General features: G+C 39.7%; 1 protein-coding gene across 1 annotated transcript in view; it reads right to left on the minus strand.

Moving 5' to 3' along the window:
- Positions 1 to 21,026, minus strand: part of SHPRH (SNF2 histone linker PHD RING helicase) — a 1,609,144-nt gene extending 1,588,118 nt beyond the window's left edge. The window contains exons 1-2 of the mRNA XM_044068807.1: positions 20,907 to 21,026; positions 5,084 to 5,753 (exon numbers count right to left, since the gene is read on the minus strand). Of these exons, the coding sequence (XP_043924742.1) occupies positions 5,084 to 5,722 (639 nt within the window). The 5' untranslated portion in view covers positions 5,723 to 5,753; positions 20,907 to 21,026. The remainder of the gene's footprint in view (positions 1 to 5,083; positions 5,754 to 20,906) is intronic.
- Positions 21,027 to 23,682: the final 2,656 nt, after the last annotated feature.

A 23,682-nucleotide genomic window follows, 5' to 3' on the forward strand; every position in this document is an offset into this window, starting at 1 on the left:
ATTTTGTGCAGTTTTTATCCATGTTGCCCACACTTTTAGCTTTTACATGGAATTACTGGACCAATGTTTATGTACCTTTAACTAATCAGAGGATTTACAAAGGACATTTTCTAATATTTTGTATTGTTTACAGCAAGAACAAAACCTCAGAAATCATGTTTTTTGCAGTACCCCACATGTGGGGGGCTGAGCTTCCCACACCCCCTGCTACTTAAATATACCAACTCCAAGATTGCACTACAGTGAAGAGAACAGTAAAGTTCCCATTCCGCACTATACAGTGATCAAACACACACAAGATGTCACATAATAGTGCCCAATGAGATACCACTTTAGTCATTTTTGTATAGATTTGGCATGTTTACAGCAAGGAGGCTGACAGGACATGAGACAGATATTTTCTCAAACGTGGGTACAGTGGAAGCATTCCTCCTCCTCATGCTCCTTAATTTATCTGCTGAAATGGCTTAAAGGTCTGAAGTTGGACTACAAAACAAAAGCAACCAAAATCTGAACCTCTAACACCAAGCAAATTCTCTGGCAATAAAGAAGTCTGTCTGCATATATGAATGTCCATCATAGCTGCCCTTGTAAACAATAGCCAAAAAAATCACAATCCCATTTTAATAACTGAAGGTCCAAAGATTCAGTTTCTAATTACTGTGAAGAAATCTTCATTTCCTTGGAACAGGACATATTTTAAGACATATCTGCATATGTGACAAAATTGTTTCTGATACAGTAACATAGCTAGATAATTACTGATCCTAAATAATAAAGTGCTAGGCCTGGCTCCAAGCCAAGCACTCACTGCAACCCAGGCAACCAGAATTGAATTAGCAGCTCTGACAATGGAGAAGCTAAGAGGGAATGAGAGGAGTGAAGTGGCATGGCCCCCTCACCTCTCCCAAGGGGAGGGAAGGGTTTACATGCACTCAGTGCCAGAGGGATTACAGTGTGCTGTGTGCCACTGACTGTAGAAACCACCACTCATTCAGTAGGGGGCAGGGAGGCATGGTGGAAACACCCCTTCTGGAAGTAAATGGGTGTGTCCCATGGACAGGTCATTTCATACCCCTTGCCCAGCGTCTCAACAAGTATGTGCATGGATAGGTCTGAAGAGCAACCTGAAAAAAGTTTAAACCACCTCTGATGGCTGCCTCGATGACAGCCCCTTTCAGTCAGCTCTTGTTCAGTGATGGGAATCAGTGAGCTGATAGACCAAGAGGGGCTCTGATGGTCAGCAGGTGGTGGAGTCAACAATTTGCTGAAAAAGAGGAAGTGCTAAGAGTGAACTTTTTTTGGCTTACTTATCCAGCAACCTCTCTGGAGGAAACAGAGAATGTTCTAGGAAGATAAGGAAAAGCAGAACAGCTAAACTGGTAGGTTCAGATTTCAGATAGAAATAAAGATAAAAATTATTCTCATTAAATGTATATAAACTGAAGGCTGCCAGCCCAGCTAGCTGGAATTTTGTAAATAATTCTGTTATTAGTGAATAGTAATACAATTTGTATGCTTGTCTTTGTCTTACAAATATAAGAAAACTATATGTTATGTGTATATTAAACGACTGGTGTGTTGAACTGTATGTTCTGTACTGAGCTTGAAGAATGTAACACAGTGTACCCTGCTGGAAAAGAGCAGAAATGTGTTTAAACTATATGCTATGTAAATATAGGCTGTTGCAGTTAATTTGCAAACTCTGAGAAAATAAGTGATTTTACGATGTGTTATAAAGTTAGTCAATACAGCAAAAAGACAGGACGTCTACAGTTAGAAATTCTTTCTATGGTCTGGAAACAGAAATAATTACAGGTTTTAAGGGTAAAAGTATTTAACTGGTTTTACGAGTTCCAGCTCCAGGCAACTTCTTAGGGATAAGTATTTTTGACACAAGGTGTTGATTTTAAAGTTTCTGTTAGCCTGGGAACTAAAGGCAGAAGTAACAAGAATTATGTAATCTGAGATAAATTACGAAATCAAACATTTCTGCTGGGTTAAGAACCATCTCAGAGAGAAAGTCAGGGCATTTTTTATTTTGTCTTTGGATCTGACATTCTCTCATTCAGCACTTGCATTTGCCTGGCTCTGTAAGTAAGTTATTTAGAACATAGTTTCTCTTACAGATAGACAGGATATAGTAAGAACAGTCTAGATGTTTTCTATATTTATGTGACACTGTCCTGCAATGTTGTTTTAAAGTACTGCCTGTGATTCTGAACTCTGTTGTCACTGTATTTTGTTGAGTATTGTCTTGTTATTTTATTATTTATTATTAAATATATTTAAACCTTTTAATTGTGGCTGGTTTGTTTTGAGATATTTATGCTCTTAGAGTACTTGCATGTATTTGGTGACACTGTATAACTACTCTTAAATAGCCTTAAAAGTCTTGGACACACTTACCAATTGGATAATATTAACACTGCGCAGTAGAATGGGTCACCCTTTGGGAAGGGCCTTATAGTAGCTGATAAGGAGTGGTTGGTGACAGCTGGTACTACCTTATAGTCTGGGCAGAAGGGGGCATAGCTAGTGAACCTGTGCCAGCCTTCCCCAGGAGTGTCTGTGTGTTGGTATATAAATCAAATCTCAAAGTGTGTGTGTCAGCTACTTGGGCAGGTTCACGAAGCACTGGTTGGACACAGAGGGTGCTGGAGGTTTTGGCTTCAACACTTGACTGAGATCTTAACCCTATAGCTGTGCCAGTGGGGAGACTTATTGGGAATCTGGAGAGAGACAGAGACAGAGAGTGAGGGAGAAGGAGAGAAGGAGAGAAGGAGAAACCAGCCCCAGACTGACTGTGATCTCAGTGTACTCTTAAGGGAAATTGTACTTCACTGTATGTGCACTTGTCATCCTCCCAATGTGAACATCCCTCACTGGTGCTAGTGGTGAGGACTGAAGCTCCTTGGTTACTGAACCAATGCAGGGGCATTACACAAACAAAAGAGTTAAGACCAAATTGTTGACAGTTTGATGGAGTAAAAATTTCTTTAAAATTTCTTGGAATGGTTTAAAGCAGCAAGTCTCTCTCCAGACACAGGTACCTTTAAAATACAGAAGTCTCCTTTGTACAGATGAAATTTCTGTCACATATACATACAGCATTTAAGGTGCTGCTGAAATCAAGATCTTGCAGTGGAGACCTAGTGGGAAAAACTGCTGAGATAATAATTGTAATCTCTCTACTTCAAAAGTGGTTACAGAAGGACTTATGTAGGGCCTGTTTGTACTAGAGTATGTTCAGAAATTTCAGAGCCTACGTCAGTCTCTGAAAATGACCAATGTTAGTCCTGCGATTGTTTCTGCAGACACCAAAAGTATTTCTCCTCTGGTAACTTCTTAAAATCTACACAAGGCAAGACAGAAACAAGGCAACTGATCAAGTTATGAAGAAAAAGAAAAAGATCTTGAGAGCAAAAGACATGCTAACTCAAGGTTTTGCTGCTTTTTAAATGAACACATTTTTTTTTTTGGAATATTCAATGTTTGGTCCAATAACTGTAACTGACAAAGGGGACTAATTTAATTCACATTTACTTCTGCAATCCACAGCAGAGGCTCAAAAGACACAGAAGTAGCCTCTTTTCTCTGCCTCCGAGAGTCAGTAAAACAATGAATATCCAGCCACAAAAGCAGACAATGAAGGCAGAATACTACAATAATCAAGCCGCAATGCCTTCCTCTAACAACTGTGTCCTTTTTCTGCATAAGGAGTTTTTTTTCAGTTTAACTGCTCATTTTTATAGGCTCTGCCATGGATTTTCTTCAACAACTTCACTAATGACGCAAGTGTGTTTTTTTTCTCTTAAATAAAGCAAAAAAAAAAGTTTGATTTAAATTTGAAGCCAATTTGAACTGAATGTTCAAAATCCTCTGTGCCATGCTTAGGGCCAAACAACACGCTGAGAATACAAGTCCTTTCAGAGCTGGTTGTCTGTAACATTCTCCTTTATTAACCAACTTCACCACCAACAGACTACAAAATATGATGTAAAAAAAATTAAATATTACGAGTAATACTTCAAAACATTAAACTACAGTAGCCAACGTTGTTCTCTTTTAGATGCAAGATGCATGGTTCAAGACTGGCAAATCGCTACTACCTTGATGGAATAACACACATAAAATCGACAGAGGATGCAATTACATCAATAAAGGCTAGAAGGGATACATTTTCGAGTATTACTCTAATTTTGAGCACCAGCCTGGTTCAGTGGTGCAGAGAAATGGGGCCCTGACTCTGACCCAGGTGACTGGGATTCAATTAGCAGCCTCAGCAATGAAGAAGAGAGGCCGAGAAGAGGCAGGACCTGCTTACCTCTCCTGGGAGTTAAGGTTTGTTTGCTGTTGGAGATACACAAGGTGGTGTGATCTACCTGATGGAGAACAAAAAGCTCAATTTACATCATCAATAATTTACTTCAACACACACAAGCTCTATGGTACAAGCTAAGAAGACTGGTTTGTAGTCATCAGTAACCTTACTTAACAACACCTGGCCTCTTGTTGGCATAAAAAGCATGTTAAGAATATAAGGGTTAGTTTTGTACCTGCCTTGCTTGAGTAAGTACTTATGACCAGAAAGATACAACACTTACTAAATAACTAAGATGTTTGCAGGTTTATTAAACATGAGAACATGCAACACTGCATCCAATCTTTCAAAACACCAATGAGTGACATGGCATACAAGACTTTGGCTACATCTAAATACATTATTGGTATCCTTTGAATTCTGTAAGAAATATGAGAAGTTTTTTCTTCCAAGATTGGCTTTTGATGGGAAGTCAATGTAACCGTCATATTTCCTTTAAAAATAAAACATCTTTCAAACTTTGCTTACAACCCTAGTAATATGGTTAACATAAAATTGTCATTTTTTTCAGCGTTAACTAGAGATGAATCTACAATTTTTTCAATTACATTTTTTAATGTACTGCTGTTTCACACAATATTTCACACACTCTGGAGTACATATCAAAGATGCAGAACAAAATCTGTACAAATACAAATTAAAAAAAACAAAAAAAAAAACAATTCTACATCAAATGAGACAAAACCAAACTTTCACTACCTTCAGAGCATCACAGCGTTCAGAATGTCTGTGGTACAAACCCAATACCCGTTTCTTTTGAAGCCACATAAAATCTTCCAGTATTGAAATTCTAAGGGAACATTCAACGGAGTAAAGTTCACCATGACTGTTTAATGTTTCATACAGCTCATTGTCTTCAACACCTGTATCTTCCTCTTTGCTAAGGGCCAAATTCAGAAGCTTCCCACCCATGCTGGCTTTTTTCAAACTGAAAGTGCATTTGTTAATGTTCTCAATGGGTAGCTGTCCTGACACAAGTTCAAGGCTGAATTCCCCCAACAATTCCATCCAGCAGTCACTCGGCATAGAAGATACAGTGAGATTTAAAAGAATGGAAACGGGTGGTAAACTGGAGTAGGACTCTTCCCCATCTTCGACAAACTGTAAGAAACTCGAGGAGCTCTGCTCCCTGGAGCAGTTAAGTTCTTCATCTACTGTGTCATCCTGTACAATTAGGAAAGATGAAGACAATGAACTAGGACCAGGAAGGGAGTCATCCTGTAGGGAGTCTAAAGTGAAACAGTCATCCTTAATGCCATCATGCATGCTCCAGCAAAGCTTTTTCTTTGCTTCCTCATCCACCTTCACTGGAGCAGCGCTTTTCCGCCTGCTGCTCATTTTGCCTTTTAATGGCACAACAGCATGTAACCTACAGGGCAAAAGAAAAGATGCAGAAGTTTACACAGTATGCAGACATCCTCTGTTCTGCTTCCTGAATAAACCCTAATAAAATACTTCACTTACCAAATAAATAAATGCAAATAATATGCATTACTTACCAAACAAAGATGTGGTCATGGCCAGACAGACTCCTAATCTGAAGATGGACTTTACCAAGCATACTGCACACAATTTGTACAAAACTGCATAGATACAGACATTGACATTTGCAGTAATGTACTTACATTAATGTTTAGACTCTAGAGCCTTATGCACAAATTTTACTGCAGGTCTGTTTCTCAGTAAAGTTTAGTCAGAGATGCGACTAGCTAATGCACAAATTTTACTGGACGTCTATGACATTTTATGCTTTTCTCTCCTTTGCCTGCAGGTTACAAACTATTATACAATGACGGTCTATTAAAATTCAAAAATAAGCACTGATTGGTCAGCCCAACCAGCGTGCTCGTTGTAAATAGAGCATATATCAACAAATGTCCAGCTAATAAAGTATCATTGAGCGGCCAGACTTTTTTTTTTTTTATTGCTATGTCTTACACAAGCATGAGTCTGAAGGAGAGAGTCTGAAACTAAAAAGTGTATCATTATTTAGTGACTTCATTCCTCATAAAATCTGTGGTTTTCCAACAAATCACTGAGGAAGGAAGTCACTAAATAATGACACGCATTTCAGTTTCAAACAATACACAATTATTCTCCCTTCTTTATTTATGCTTTGTCCACATTTTTTTTCAAATAAAAGATCCAAAGATATGTACGAGAGCAGAGAAAATACAAGGAAAATCAGGTACATTCTGCAAACTAAAGAAATATACCCAATTTTCCTTGTTTTTTTCCACCTGTGTGTCTCATACCTCTAAACTGTCTGGTGGTGGTGACACTTTTTTGAGAAAAAAAAAAAAACACTAATGGAGATTGCTTTAGAAAGCAAGCAATGGAGAAAGGACAGTGATGTACTGTGTAAGCCAGGGAATGTAAGTCCCATATGCATGCGCAGTACATCAGAGGGCATAATCCGGAAACAATATGGATGAAGACCATGGCATCATTATACAAAGACAATTGGAGAGCACAAAGGTTCCTCACAGCGAAAATTCAAGGTCTTCAGCATCTTTCCTACGTGAATCATCTGAAATCACTATCACTTTATTCTGTTTCATACAGACTACTCAGAGGCTCTCTCTGCCTTGCATACAAGGCACTCTCTGACCCTGCTTTATTTGAAATGCTGCATATCCGTAAGTCAATAGTAAACTGGTTACACGCTCTAAAGACCTTACCCTGGTATGTGACATTAGTAAAACCTGCTGGAGGGACAGATGTCTCCCAGAAGTTACCACACCTTTGGTAAAGACTTGCACTTTATGTCAGACAGAGCCCCTCACTGGCCCTCTTCAAACGCAATCTGGACAACTGGAGGAGTAACTGTAAATTCACCCTGGGTGTTCCACCCGTGCCCCTCTTGGACAGGGGCAACAGATGCTGATCGTGGAAATAAGGGTAAAACTTGGCTAAGTTTGTAAGGGCCCTAGGGCCATTGGCCTAGTAACTTCCTATGATCCTATGACATTTAAGAAACACAATTTCTTTCTTAAATAATGTCATTGTACAACAGCAGTAACCAACTCCTGGGTGTGATATATTGAAGACTGGCCCATGGTTGCCTTTGTTTAATCTCTTTGGCTTCGCCCTTGTGATTAAACCACATCAAATGTGGGTAAATATAGCAATAACCCACGCCTGGGTGTGGGTAATGCTAAATTTACCCACGGTTGGAGTGGTTTGGTCCCGAGGGCGAAGCCCGAGGGACCAAACAAAGCCAACCGTGGGTAAATTTAGCATTACCCACACCCAGGCGTGGGTTATTGCTATTATACCATGACATTATTTAAGAAAAGAAACTATTACTTTTCTTAAATAATGGCATAGTATAATGCCTGTTTACTGCCCTTCCGCAGATGTCTGGCATCCGCGGCAGTTCTGATGTACTGCGCGCCTGCGCAGTACATCAGAGCTGTGGGCAAAAGCAACGGAGAAAGCAAGATCTCCGTTGCTTTTTTTTTAGTGTCTCGCTATGTTAAATGAGTTTAACATAGCGAGACAAACTAAGCAACGGACATCTCCGTTGCTTATTTTAAAACTGTCTCGCTATGTTAAACTCATTTAACATAGCGAGACACTGAAAAAAAGCAACGGAGATCTTGCTTTCTCCGTTGCTTTTTTTTAAAACACTGTCTCGCTATGTTAAATGGGTTTAACATAGCGAGACAGTGTTTTAAAAAAAAGCAACGGAGATCTCCGTTGCTTATTTTAAAGCTGTCTCGCTATGTTAAACCCATTTAACATAGCGAGACAGTGTTTTAAAAAAAACGAGTTATACTAATGGAAAAAAGTCCGGGCGACCGGACCTTTTCCCATTAGTATAACTCTATTTACAACGGGCACGCTGGCCAATCAGCGTGCACGTTTTGGGGGGATCATGGTATAATATTCAATACACCACACCCAGTCATTGGTTATTGCTATAGTATGGCACTACATGCTTGAGCCACTGGTGAGGATGCTGAGTTTATTTGGTTTTAGTTCTTGCTTTTAAAAAAAAGAAACACGAAGCAGTTTTTAAAATAAGAAAGTTGCTTTTTTTTTTTCTTTTGCAGCCCATATGTAAGGTAATTATTTGGCTAAAACAGTAACTGTACTAGTTAAATAACTACCCTGCAGCTTCTCATTAAAAGCAATGGGAACTTTAACCCAGAAAAGAAAAGTCATGTTATTTATTAGCATTACTTCTTAGTTCTACCAAGAATATAGTAATAGGACATGGTTAGCTAACCCAGGTCTTATTACTATGCTGACTAAGCACTTGCGTTCAGATGCATGTGAACAGGGACTACCAAGAAATACAGATGCAAAGATCTGCAGGGACTGTTTTCTTTCGCAGATATGTTTTTCATTTTACTTTCTTGCAGGAAACCAAACAGAACTGTAAGCAGTGGTAGTAAAATATACTGCCTACATCAGAACAGACATTTTTGTACTTCTAGCATGACCAGAAGGCAAGGGCAATGTTTACTGCAGCAGCTACTTGAAATATGTTACTAGGCTTATTTTATACCACTTTTGATGATAATAGGTGACAGTAGTAATATGTTTGGAGAGCAGCGGATGTGAAAGCAAACAGCAATTGGGGTGATCCTAATAAAGTGATCATTGCTGTGGACTGGTAGGAAGCAGAACACAGTGTATAAAAGATCCAATGAGAAACTCATCTGCTACGATTGTTTTTCCATTGTTTCTGGCAAGAAACCACACAGACTTGTGGATAACTGTAATAGTACACATTGTCCACAGCACCCTACATTTCTTTTTAATTGTTATGGCAGTTAAAAAGGCATGTTGGGTGTCCTATAGAAGCAAGTGGAAATGCATTACTGAGGCTGTTATTTCATCACTTCTGGCAATCAAAGGACAGGTGTTTGCCATTAAGTGGCTGCCAATTTGTATGGGGGAGGGGGCAGACTGTGAACAAAAGGAAAAGGCAACTACTTGATCACTTCTGAACGACTCCTGATAGATATCAGAGAATAACAATGCCATTATATGTATGCGATTCCTACACGTTTAAATGTACTGTACCCTCTTAGAAAGACACATTCCACTGGGATATTGTGGGTTTGTTTTTGAACCAAAGTATCTTTTCACAAGTGCCTGACTTACATATCTGTGGGTATGCGAGCATGGGGGAAAAGAACTGTATTTGGGGAACGGATATATTGCCTCTTATATACAGCTACTAAATCCAACATTTCAGTTGGCTTTTTTGGCATAGTATGGCAATACACTTGATTTCTGCCTGGGGGCTATTTGGTGTCTGAACAAATGGCTGGGTATAACAAATGCTCAGAATATGTACACCAACTTTGTTACGTCAGAAGTAAAAATCATATAAAATTTCACCAGAAAAAAAGGAAAATTATGCTGGAGCTACAACACCATGCTTTCAAGGCAAATCCATAGGAATGCTGAAGTGGAAACTGGGGTTAATGTAGTCTTGGGTGCGTTTTACAGCAGAATATTCTGTTATTACCCGAAAAGTGTTACATGGAAATATCAAAGAAAGAATATTTGGAATATAGGCATCAATGGTTTTAGTTCGTGTGTCCTTACTGCCATTATCTAACAATTTACATAATATCAAAGAAAGAATATTTGGAATATAGGCATCAATGGTTTTAGTTCGTGTGTCCTTACTGCCATTATCTAACAATTTACATTACACTCTGTTTTCATTTTGGGTGTTGTGGTGAAGTGAACTCCTGTTCAATGTCCTAAGTACTTCTTTGTTGAGTTGTAATAAAAAAATAGTCGTAAGAAAAAAATCTCTATATTTCACTCCGTTGTAATACGTTGTGGCAGCAGTAACATGCTTTCAAATGGCTAAAGCAGTGGGGTCAAATTCAGAAGTATGTCACAATGGAAAGTTTGAGTTAGAGCTGTAATCTTACGTGTTTTGTAGCTGAACAGCCTGTTATTACATGGAATTTCCATAATGAAATCTCTCAGGGGCTCAGAGATATAATGCTTCAAAAGCAGAACCAACAGGTTTTGTTCATATCTCTTTACTGTTGGGTTTGACATTTTGCATTTCACAATTTTCACTTTCAGTGCTGTAGTGAACTTCTGCTCATAAGAACAACAGACTATAATACCTTGTTATTCGGATGTTGATACAGAAGTACAAATCATATTTATTTCTCCTGAATGCCTAATTTTTTGTCACTGGACTTGTTGACAGACACCAGAGTACAGCAAGCTGTATTACATAAAGATAAAACTGTATTTTTTTTTTTTTTTTTTTTTTACAGTCCATACACTGTACATGTGTTAACTGCGGTGGTGGTGCTGCGGTAGCGTTGTCGCCTCACAGTAAGACGTTGTCCTGCTCGATTCTCAGCTAGAGCATTTTCTGTGTGGAGATATGCGTGAATGGGCGTACCTTCGTTGAAGGTTGTGCGCCAGGGCCGGCAACTCTGCACGTAAATATCTACTGCCAATCATTAGCGGACCGGAGTTCCACTGTGGCGACCCCTAACCGGGAAAAGCCGAAAGACACAACAACACTGTACATGTGTTGATCCAGTGGCAGCGACATCATCATGGTATGCTGCCAGTCTTGGGTTTGAGTTCCAAATGATAGGTGATAATATCCTTTCACTTTTAGGATTGTAACAGTGCCTAAACAAAGGCCTTTCTCTGTACTTGTGTTTGTAACTGGTATTAAAGACAAGTCTAGAGGATCTTGTGGGGTCCAGTGGTAGTGACATAAGCAAGGTATGCTGAAGGTCTTAGGTTCAAGTCCCAAATGAAAGCTAATATTATCCTTTTACATCTATGATTCTAACAGTGCCTATACAATGGACTTTACATTACAGGCATTCGCACACAAATATCGACAATATGTCGGGGTAATTGATCAAAATTTGACATAAAATCAAAAGCATCCAATGCAAGGGATAAAGCAAATCCAAAATTGGGATTATTATACAAAGCAAAATCGTATTTAATAAATTCCACATTACTCGCCCTTGCTCAAACAGTTCTGAAGATTACATTAACACAAGTGTTACAAAAAAACACCTTTTCAACAAACTAGAGAGTACCTACAATAAGAATGCAATGTTTGCAGCTAATGCTCCCAGCAAAACACACCACTGCAGAGTACTAAATAAAATAAGCCAGCTAGAACTGCACAGCATTTAATCCAAAATTAGCTGAATTTTATGCACTAACATACCTTTCAATCCATATAGCTGCCATTCACTACTACCTAGACTTTATAGGTCACACAAAAAAAATTAAGTACTTAGTCTCTATAGTCTGTCTGTGGCTAAATTATGGATGTCTACACTAACAACCACATTAAGAGAGTCAAACAGTAATACTTTCAAAATCAGCCTAAAAAAATCTTTACTTTTTTCCCTTACGTACTGTTTAATGTCATAATACTATTGTAGAATGTCTATTAAAGTCTTATTTTTTGTATTACTTTGCATTACATTACTGAACTTGGCTATTTTGCTTAACTTCCCTTTTCACACATATACTTCCTAGTTATACACATCAAATGTGCACATATTTCAATTTACATTTGCTCTTTGCCTATTTTATTTGTGATGTATCTTTATAGAGCTTTTCTCCCTGTGCGTCTGATGAAATAGGAGCCTTATGTCCAGTTAAACTAGTCACAGTCAATAAAAGCAAGTCAGTAAGTAAATAAGTATTTTCTTAGCAAGTGTTGAGGAAAACTATCTTAATCCGGTACACAAAGGAACTATAGCGGAGTACAACCACACCTAAAAAATGAACTTACTGATCAGTGATGCAATAGCCAGCTTCATGTGCAGCTATTGTTAATCATGAAGTAATGCACAAAAAAAAAAAAAAAAAACAATTAAAACTCAATACTAAGAGCAGAAAGATGTAATACCATGCTGATGCATTACTCTCAACCATTCAATGAAATTCAGTACTAGATACACAAAGAAGCACTGATTTTCAAAAGAAGCTGAAAGTTTGAATCCCATATGAAAATGCTTACCTGTTCAATTCTGTTGAACAAACACTGTCAACTCAACAATACATCCTAAACTTTTAATAAATGAGCAGTAACTCTGTAAAAGATTGCTGGTGGAGATGTGAAACTTGTAAGATATGAAATGCACCTTGCAAAATTGCTACTGGTCACATGATAAAACAATGCAATACTTTTGATTCTCTAGTCACATCTCTTATCTTGTCACAGGCAGCTAGATTCAGAGAGTCTCCTTGCTACTTCCATATGCTGAGCAAAGACCATTTATTCCACTGTATCGGCAGGCATATGATTCATGGACAGACTTTCACAGCTGGACAGTGTCACCCATTGTGCTGGAAAACATATATGGCACCATTGTGATGGGGGTGACAACACAGGACTTTCTGATTTGGGGGGGGTAGCAAGACATACTACATGCATTCAAACACTACCAAATATGGCGCTCCTGGGCGAAACAGCAAATGGAACAAGGCAAGGCAGTCTGTGCAAGCACTGAACAAATTATCCCTTAGGCATCAGGACAGCCACACCACAAGTACCGAGAGCAGAGATAATGGTAGTCTATGTGCCTCCAGAGTGAATGAAACCACGGTCAGCAGGGCAGCCACACCACAAATGCTGGGTCACATCAGTACAGAAACCAGTGGACAGACAGAAAAAAATAGCACAATTGGCACCACAGTAGCCAAATCACAAATCTGAAGACAAAACAGTAGGGCAGCTTGAGCACTGACTGGACGAATGGCCCTGCGGATGCAAGCAAAGCCTGAACAAATTATCCCTTAGGCATCAGGACAGCCACACCACAAGTACCGAGAGCAGAGATAATGGTAGTCTATGTGCCTCCAGAGTGAATGAAACCACGGTCAGCAGGGCAGCCACACCACAAATGCTGGGTCACAACAGTACAGAAACCAGTGGACAGACAGAAAAAAATAGCACAATTGGCACCACAGTAGCCAAATCACAAATCTGAAGACAAAACAGTAGGGCAGCTTGAGCACTGACAGGACGAATGGCCCTGCGGATGCAAGCAAAGCCACATTTTAAATATCAGGGGCACAAAACACAGCAGTCAGCATGCCCAGTGAATGAGTAGTGCCAAGGACAGCTACTTCACAAATGTTATGGGGCACAACACTGCAGCCAGTGAACCCACTGGATGACTGGCTCCAGGTGTGACAATTCAAGCATACAGCAAGTGGTAGGGTGCATAGCAAGACAACTTATGCACCCCTGTATTCTACAGTAGCTTGGGCAGCACACTGGGAATAGTAAGGAAGCATAATGTAGTGCCAGGACCGTTTATCCATACAAGTATTACCCAGGGAGGACAGCTATAACGCAGATGGTTTACCCAACAATGGATGAGGCCGCATAACAGGGGCAGTAAAGCTGTGGTTTAAATGCACTTCATGGAAACAGTAGGTATGTTTCCTGCCCCACACACACAGTACATGTACAGATACATGCTCAAGCTCAGAAGGCAAGATGTACACTACAGCATATGGGGCAGTGATGTAGTATACCACACAAGTAAAACCCTCCTGTGTGTGTAGGCTTTAATCAATTGTGTTACTAGTATATGTGAGTTATATCTACATGGAGAAAATAGTACCTAGGTGAAATGAGGGGCAACCACATACCCCCTCATGCCCCCACCACCCTGTTAGTTAATGCAACATCCACTGGGGTTACACAACCATGAAGAAAGTTACAAAAATTGCTCAACCACATTTTTGACAGTACAGTAAAGGAGAGTGCAATACGTGACTGCATATAGAGTTGCACTGTCTGATATGCATTAAACAGAATCAATTTAAGATATTCCAGCCTCCACACTTTTAACTATTTATGGCATATCAAAAGCTTTTCATTATGACCACATACAATGTGATGCATTTCACTGTCCTATGTCACCGGACAGCCAGCAAAAAACAGCATGATGGTGCAGCATTCATACGACTGCACACACATTCTTTTGTGGTATGTATATATATATATATATATATATATATATATATATATATATATATATATATATTTCTTTGTATGTGCATGCATGTAGGGTTACCACTTGTCCCTCTTTATGCGGGACTGCCCCTTTTTGGGCAGTTGTGTTCCGTGAAAAATCAAAAATGGCAAAAGGCCTGAAATTTCTGGACAAAAATATTTACTAACTTTCCTTTAACAGTTTCATAAAATCAGTGATTATGTATCTGAAACATAAATTATTACATGAAACAGCATTCTACAAAAATGAGCTTTTATTTTGGCAGTAAAATGAAATCTAGTCCTTTATACTAGTTGTGGGTAAGTTTTGTCCAGCAAAAGCTCTTCGGCCAAGTGGCAATCCTAGTGTGGTTTATTCAACTACATAAAGCATTCAGAATCCATATTTACATACATGTGTGTGTGTGTTGTGCATATATCTGTGACTATGTTTTCAAGGAACAGCTTCTGATAAGGAAGGTGCTTACAACAGGCTACCGGCAGTTAGTAATGAGACTTGCCTTATATGGTTGGTCAGCCAGCAACTGCTCTATTATGAACATTCCCTTCTGTGAAGTAAATCAGCAGTGTTACTCATGCAGGGCTGCTCAAATGAACATGTCTGGAGGAACAGCTGCTTGTGTAATGCATCTCTTCTGTGGACAGCATACCAGTGTATGACTGAGAAATGGGTTTATTCTAGTCGACCCATTTCCTTATTTATTTATTTATGGACATCGTATTACCAGGAAAGTCTGACTGGGTAGAAGCCCATATTCAGTCGAGGCCGGGGAGAAAAGCTCCAATTACAAAACATTTTAAGAATAATTTTACGGGCTTTGAAAATAATGCAAAAAACATATACATAGGATCATAGGAAATTGCTAGGCTATTGCCTTACAAGCCTAAGACTTTAGCCCATGTTCCAACAAGTCAGCACCCTATGGCACTGTCCAGCAGGGACATAGATGGAATCCCAGGAGTGTATTTTCTGTTCCCCATCCAGTTATCCAGGTTGTGCTTAAAAAGATTTAATGAGGTACTCTGCTTTATGTGGAGATGGAGTCTATTCCACAAAAGTGAGACACAAATCTGTCCCGCCAACAAGTCCTACTGATGTCACAGACCAGGTTGAGGTCTTGCATGCGAGTTACTCGAGTGGAGCTTGACTTGCAGATATGCAGCAGTCCCATCTGGGCAGGGTCTGAGGTTGCTTTATATGCCAGAGGTCACCTCTGAGGAATCTGTAGGAGACTGAGTAGAGGGACATGGCTTTTAGCCTATCTGTGTTGGGTAGATGTTTGTGGCCCTGGATTCTCTGGGTGAGGAACTTCTGTGGTCTCTCCAGCTGCTGCATGTGCTTTATGAGGTACTGTATTCAATAATCGGTCTTATAAGGGAGAAATACAGGGATGTTATGACCACCTTGTCCCTGGATGAGATACTGTTACTAATGAGGTGGGCCATGTAGAAAGCTTTCTGTACAATGAAGGTAATACTCAGTTTGCTATCAACTTGGGTTCCCAAGTCCTCACGACTGATTGCGTGCTTAGTGCCTTATTATCAACGTGATGATTTGTGGGGACATTATTCTCCCCAAAAGGGATGATGCATTTTTTGGCATTCAGTTTGAGGCCATGTTTCTGGCACCAGTCATTTGTTTGGGAGAGACCCTCTTGGAAGATGTCCGCATCACTAGGGGAATTGATGACAGCACCCAGCTTGCAGTCATCTGCAAACTTGGTCAGCCATAGCCCACTAGATTTGGCCTGCACCTCTGAGAAGTATATCCCAAACAGCAGAGGCCCCAAGACCAATCCCTGGGGTACATCGCTTGTTATGGGTCTACTACTTGAGGTAACTTCCCCTATTCTGACTAGGTGGGTTCCATCAGCGAGGCAGTTTGCTACCCATCTGGTAACATATGGATTGATGTCTAGTTGAGAGAGTTATCTACTATAACTGAGTGGGGAATAGTATCAAAGGCCTTGGCCAGGTCAAGGAAGGTGGTGTGCACCATTTTCCCCTCATCTATGGCCTTGGTGACTGTCTCAAAGAAGTCAAACAATTTTAACAGGCATGACCTCCCCTTGACAAAACCAAACTGTGTGGGATCAAGTGTCTGGAGGTTACCAATGTCCTTGTTAATGAGGTCCATGATAACCCGCTCCATGGCCTTGCAGATCAGGCTAGTTAGGCTGATAGGTCTATAATTTCCTGGATCAGTAGACACTCCACCTTTGTGCAAAGGGATGACAGTAGCTGTCCTTTACTCAAGTGAGATGAAGCCAGTACTCAGGCTTTGGTTGAATAGGGTGCCTAATGGTGATGCACGTTCCTGCTTGAGTTCATGTAAGATGCAGCCTGGGAGGTTATAGTGTCCCATGGAGGCTGTATATTTTGCCTTTGAGAGGGCAGTGATGACTTGCTCCCGAGAGATAAGGGGAGGGGGCAGGAACTAGGAATGTCCTGTTTTACTGATCGGGGGGGGGGGGGAGACAAGAGGACTGAAGTTTTCACTGAACCTGTCTGCCAGCAGGTTGGCTATATCTACAGGCTTTGTGTATGTGGTGTCCTTGACCACCAGTTCTGAGCAGATCTGGGTGCTTCCCTTGAGATTGTGGACATATGTGAAGAAAGCCTTATAGGTTCATACTAGGCTATCTGCCCGAGGGCATTTACAAGCCTAGCCCATAGTTTTGTGGCTTACGCCACCCCTTTAGTATGGGGAACTATACCCATTATTTTGCTGTGCCTCTGTCGAGCAGTGACACTGAGGTAATCCCTGGGGTATATCTGCGATCTCCCATCCATTGGTCAAGATTTCTCTTGAACAAGGCCAGCGAGGTGCTCTGCCTCACATATACCGGGATTTTATTCCACAGCATAGGGAGTCTTTGGGTGATGAATCTATCCCTCCAGCACGTCCTATTAATAGCCGTGTCGAGGTTTAAGTCTCCCGCCCTCGTGGCTCTGACGGATCTAGATTTTTTGAGGTGAAGCATATTCATCAAATCTGGGTTTGACATGGCCTTGTATGTTAGGCAAAGGTCTCCTCTGAGCAAGCGGTAAGCAACTGAATAGAGCTGGGGTTCTTTCAGTCGGGCAGCATAGGACAGATGTTTGAGACCCTTTATGACTGTCTTTAGTAGATGTGGCCAGTTTGGACTCAAAGTTTGCTATGGAGGATTTCACTAGTGTTCTTATTTGCTTGTTCAGGCCAAGGAGAAATTCCTTCCAATAAGACATCTGCTCCTTCTTGATCCTGGACAGCAATTTTTTCCTTTTATTATACAATTTATTTATTGCAGATGTCCACCAGACAAGTTTACTCTTCCTTAAGGAGGAGGATTTCATCCCGTCTGGTATTCCTGACTCCATGCAGCTATATAAATGCTCATATAGTACTTGGTGTAAGTTTGGACATATGTGCCAGTTTCTGTGGAACTCAGTACCTGTTACATGCGCATGATGGATACAGGTACAGTTTAAATAAGTATACCAAATTAAACAGAATATGAAAAAAATGATTAAAATAGGTGCAAGTTATAGAACAATCATTTAATATTTCGAGAACTTAAAAGCAAGTTAGTATAAAACAAACAGGAATTACAACATGAAGTGAGAGAAAAGCAGGCTTATGGAATATTTAGAGAGAAAGTCAGGGGAGAGAATTTGATAGAATGAAGTGAGTGAAGATGGGAGACTAAGGAGGTGTTCGGTATGAAATGGTATTTGTTCACATTTAGGGACATAGTTTATCCTGGTTGAGCAAAAACAGGACCAGCTTTTGGCTAGAAGTCTTTCAGAATGGTTTTGAAGGATGGGAGAGAGGGTATTGACATGATGGATACAGGTACAGAGTTACAGGCCTTAGCAACATGGTGAGACTACAGACAATGCCCAGCATATTTGATAGGTTTGTGGACAGAGAGGAGTGCAAAAACAGGACCAGCTTTTGGCTAGAAGTCTTTCAGAATGGTTTTGAAGGATGGGAGAGAGGGTATTGACATGATGGATACAGGTACAGAGTTACAGGCCTTAGCAACATGGTGAGACTACAGACAATGCCCAGCATATTTGATAGGTTTGTGGACAGAGAGGAGTTTTTGGTCATTAGAGTGTAATGACTTGACAGGCAATATAGATGTGTAGACTGTTATTTAATGCTGGACAAGAAAATGGATACTTTATAAGTTGTGTATATGTTAGTTGATGGGGTAGTTCTAATCAGTTTAGGCTTTTAGTGCTATACAGTGGTGGATTCTACAAGGGGTATTTGCTGCAAATTTAGCAACGTTGTTATAGCATTGTTCAAGCTTTGATTTTTGTGATGTCTGAATGTTAGCAAGGATGGGAATGTCATAAAGAAGTGTGGGGTAATTGCAAGTGGAGTTTGTTATGTCAGTGAGAAAGTTTTTGGCTCTGTAAAGCATTTCTGGTTTTTAATAAGTTTTTCTTATGCAAATTTGTGGATGTAGGTTGAATTTAAGTTCATCATCCACTATAATCCCTAATAATTTGCAAAAAGTAGGGACTTCAATTGTTGTATTAGCTGGAAAGAGAACTTTCATGAGAGGGAGATTTGGGGAAATAGTAGTAGTTTTTTTTTTTTTTTTAGGGTTCAGAATGAGTTTGAGTTACAAAGTCATGTTTCAGTGGCTGTTAAAGTTTCCTGAATAACTTTTTGGAGGTGTGTCAAGTTGTCAGATGTGAACATGACTGTGGATCCATCTGCATACTGCATTAGGGAGACCTGATGCGTGGAGGGTGTTGGTGAGAATGTTAAAGGGAAGGGAACCAAGGATAGAACCATGTGGTACACTGGTGGTGACAGAGGGTGGAGTGCCATTTTATTTACTGATACCTACTGGATATGTAGCTTTTGAACCACAGAAGGGGGGCTGACAAAGACCTAATGAAGACATCTGAAGTAGAAGTTTGCTGTGACAAACTGTGTTGAAAGACTTAGACAAGATTAGAAATAAGGAGAAAACTAGTTTGCCACTGTATTGATAGTATCTATATAGGTTAGAAGTAGATTATTACTACTTTTGTAAGGAAGGAAACCATGTTGTGTGGGGGATACGAGTTCTTCCTGCAGGAGACAGTTTAGCAATTCTTTTTGAATAAGTTTTCAAGTATTTTATAAAGGGGAGAGAAGACTGCTACCGGTCTAAATTTAGTAATGTCTGTTGAATTTCCTCCTTTGTGCAGAGGGATAATGTGTGACTTTTTTTCCTCCAGAGAGGGGGAAATGTGGGATTCCTGGTCTAATTTATTAAATGAGAAATGAGACAAAATAGGCAATGCTCTTGGCTGCTATTTTAAAGTACTCGCTTGGAAGGTCATCAGCTAAATTAGGGCATGGTTTGAGTTTGTGATGTGGGCACAGATTTTAAGGTAAAAGTGGATGTGGTGATATGTGGCTACTGGGCAGGGTTTGGATTAGATGTTGGAGAGTCCTTGGTTATAGATGCTATTACTATCTATGAAATAAGAGTTGAATTGTATTATGGTTTTGAGTGGTTATTGCAAGAGGGGTTAGGGTTGAATTTTTGGCCTGGATACAAGATTTCTTCTGTGGCTTTCCAGAATTTTTTTTAGGATTCTGTTTACTATTATTCTTTATTAATATTTTAATATTATTCTTTGTTAATATTTTAATAAATAATTATAACATATATCACAAGTACAACATTTACAGTACAATACTATAGCAATAATATTCTATTATTATGAATGATCTATGATGATTTTTTTGTCTTGCATTTCCTAAGCACAAGCCTTACACATACTTTCATTGAAGTCTAAGACTCTTCAACTTTTCCACTTCTTGAATCAGTAATCCTTGTTTTGACATCAAGACCACTTCTTTAAGTACAAAACGCCTCTTCATTGCCATTCCCTTCACTCATTTGGCACACTATGTCTATAGCTGTGAACTTCTTAGTACAAGAATCTGGTACAAAACAAAAAGACGACTGGCTAATACCCCATAACCACGCACAGACTTTAAATAGTAGACTTACAAAAAGTTGCTAATATAACAGGCTCTGAATTAGCATGCATTTGGTTGCAATTATTTACTAACTGCAGCCACCAGTAATCTGCCAAAAAAACATAAATTATAAGGCAAAATTAAAAACATTCTTAGAAAATGAAGATATTTCAGAATTACTTTAACTGCATACAATTTTATTCTGCGCAGTACCGAAGCGACTTAGAAACAGGCACCCAGGTACATGCATTGATACCCCACCGTCAATACAACTGAAAAACACAATTATAAACTGCAACTTGGAGATAACCGTACTAAAATAAGTCAACGACTTGCTACAAATACGTAGCAACGCTTTCTCGCATATGCCATATACTTTATCCATTCAGATGTTGTAAAAGCGCACCAAAAATAGTCATCAGTTTACATAAAGGATCAACAATACTGCTGACCTCGGTGAAAGATTATGCACACATCCAGTGAGTCATCCTTCTTTCCTTCAATCTCTTCAACATAAACAAAGAAACACTTACTTGATGCTTTTAATAATCCTATATCGGACATGAGCTTATATACCACTTTCTAAAGCTATGATCAGAGGATGCTGAAAACATCGCGTTACTTCCTGAATGAGCCTTTTCGTAAAAATTGTGTCAGACACTCATACACCTATCAGAGTCTTTTATTTAGCGTACCACGGCCTATTTCTGTAGTAAGGTCCGCCCACTATGGTAATAATTTGTGGTCCTAGAAAGCATGAGTGCAGGAAATCTGAAAACATTGTGATGGGGACCCGGGAGAATGACTCCAAAATAGAGACATATTGTAAACATTGCTCATATATACTTAGACCCTAACAAGAATAATAGGTTCTGTATTATCATGCATTTCTGAACGAAATTAAGTCTGTAACGTAAATGTAAGTAATTATTCAGCGACGTCAGTCATTTGTCAGAAAACCACATATTGCATGAGAAACAGACTGAAAATATGAAATTAAAATCGACAGTTGAGAGGCGTGCTAGAAAACAGTGTGGATATATGTGTAAGGGAAAGGTCAGAAAAAAAAGCTTCGCATTTCACAAGGTGCGCACTTAAACTCCACAAGGAGGTCGTAAATATTGCCAAGGCCTCTACTAGACTTGTTTTTAAAGGGGTCTTTACTTCGGGACTATTGTTATTTTGTCAAGTGATGTAGGACGCGAGCTTTGGAAGGAAATTACTACAGTACTTTAAAGGTCGTGTTACAGCGTTTCGTATTTTTTGCGGGGTACGCATTTCTACGTACACGTTGTAGATGCAGTTGAAGGAGTAATACGGCACGTTTGTTACTTTGCGTTCGCATGAGGGTTTCAAAGTTGGGACTTTTTTTGTAGAAACGTTAGATTTTGCAGGACAGCTAATGCCAAGAGCAACAACCAGACAAAAAACACACAAACAAAAGCCTCGCTTTTTGTCCCATCCATTTCGTGAATAAGTAAATATGCATTATTTCTCTTTCAAAGTTAATAATTCTTCTAGCAACAATTTTGAAGAAACATTAATTTGCGAAGTGCAGCAGATGAACAAATGCATAAACATTCTGCACATGCTAAATATACCGATAAAATATCTTACAATATTCCTACTGTCATCTCCCTAGCTTTCAACCAAAAAGGGACACGTCAACAGAATCAGAGACAAATCCACAATCAGGGACACTTTTAAAATATTAACACTGTTAAGTTCAGACATTGACAAAATAAAAGAACGCAAATTAATATGCATTTTCTAAACTAAAAAGAGTCCATAACTCTTAATTACTATCATTCTTTAATAAATACAATCCATCACCTTTTCCCCAACAGCCGCCAGTTTTAAGAGGGACATACCCAAAATCTGAGTCAAAATCAGGGACATTTGAGAGGTATGGTCCTGCAAATCGATGTTTGTTGAAACTAAGTGCAACTAGAGGACAGGTGCATTGGATTACGTTTGTATTAAAAAAGCTCATAGATTTTAGGCTGTGTACTTCTGCAACATGGAAATTAATCTTTTGATCAGACTAATTGTCTGGTAATGGTAGTACTTCCTTCCTTCAAGGATTCCAGTTATTACACGCAATAGGGCGGCCACGGTGGTGCAGCGGTTAGCGTTGTCGCCTCACAGCAAGCAGTTCTCCGGTTCGATCCTTGGGTGGGGTGCCTTCTGTGCGGAGTCTGCGTGTCCTCCCTGTGGTTGTGTGGGTTTCCTCCGGGTGCTCTAGTTTCCTCCCACGTCCCAAAGACATGTTGTAAGTGGATTGAGCACTCTAAATCGGCCCTAGGTGTGAGTGTGTGTGTGCCTTCTGTGGAAGGTTGGGCACTGGGCTGGCAACTCGACACCGTAAAACTCCACTGCCAATCATGAGCGGACAGGTGATCCGCTGTGGCGACCCCTAACTGGGAAAAGCCGAAAGAAGAAGATTATTTTAACAACATAGCTTAAATGCAAAATCAAAATTCAAGTGAAACATTAAATGTTTGGAGAAATAAGAGGGCCAGTGAGGTGCTCTGTTTGATGTGAAATGGGAGTCTATTCCAAAGGCATGGTAACCTCTGGGAGACAAATCTCTCCCTCCAGCAGGTACTGTTGATGTCACATACCAGGTTTAGGTCCTTAGAGCGAGTAACCCATGTGCCACTTCACTTTTGGATGTGCACCACTTCCAATAAAGCAGGGCCAGAGATCGCCTCTTGAGTAGTATGTATGAAACAGAATAAAGTGAAAGTGATTTCAGCCGATCCACATGGGATAGCTGCTGAAGACCTTTTTCTTGTGAGGAACCTTTGTAGTCTCTCCAATTGCTGAAGGTGCTTTGAAAGGTATATACTATAGATCAATATGTATGTATACCTTTAAGAAGCTTTCTAGGGGCTTGCACAAGTGTATAAATACAGAGCACGTGTGAGCCTGGCTTCCATTTTGTAATAAGCTGTTGAGATGTAAGCATGTATGTGTGGGAAGTCTGTCAGTTAATCAGTTCATTTATATTTTGTACAGCTGCTATCCATGCTGAGGTGTTTCTTTGTAATAAAGCATATAAAACAGTCATCCCTCTGCACAAAGGTGGGCCATTTACAGACCCTGAAAACTACAGACCCATACGTCTCACTAGTCTTATATGTAAAGCCATGGAAAGAATTATCATGGAGATGATCAATAGAGATAAAGTAAACCTCAAGACACTGGACCCAACCCAGTTTGGTTTTGTCAAGTGCAGATCATGTCTACTCAACCTGGTGGACTTTGAGAAGGTCACCAAAGCAATGGATGAGGGCAAAATCGTTC

Source organism: Protopterus annectens, chromosome 1.part0 (assembly GCF_019279795.1).
Source record: "Protopterus annectens isolate FY-2018-M chromosome 1.part0, PAN1.0, whole genome shotgun sequence".
In the NCBI taxonomy this organism is placed as follows: Eukaryota; Metazoa; Chordata; order Ceratodontiformes; family Protopteridae; genus Protopterus; species Protopterus annectens.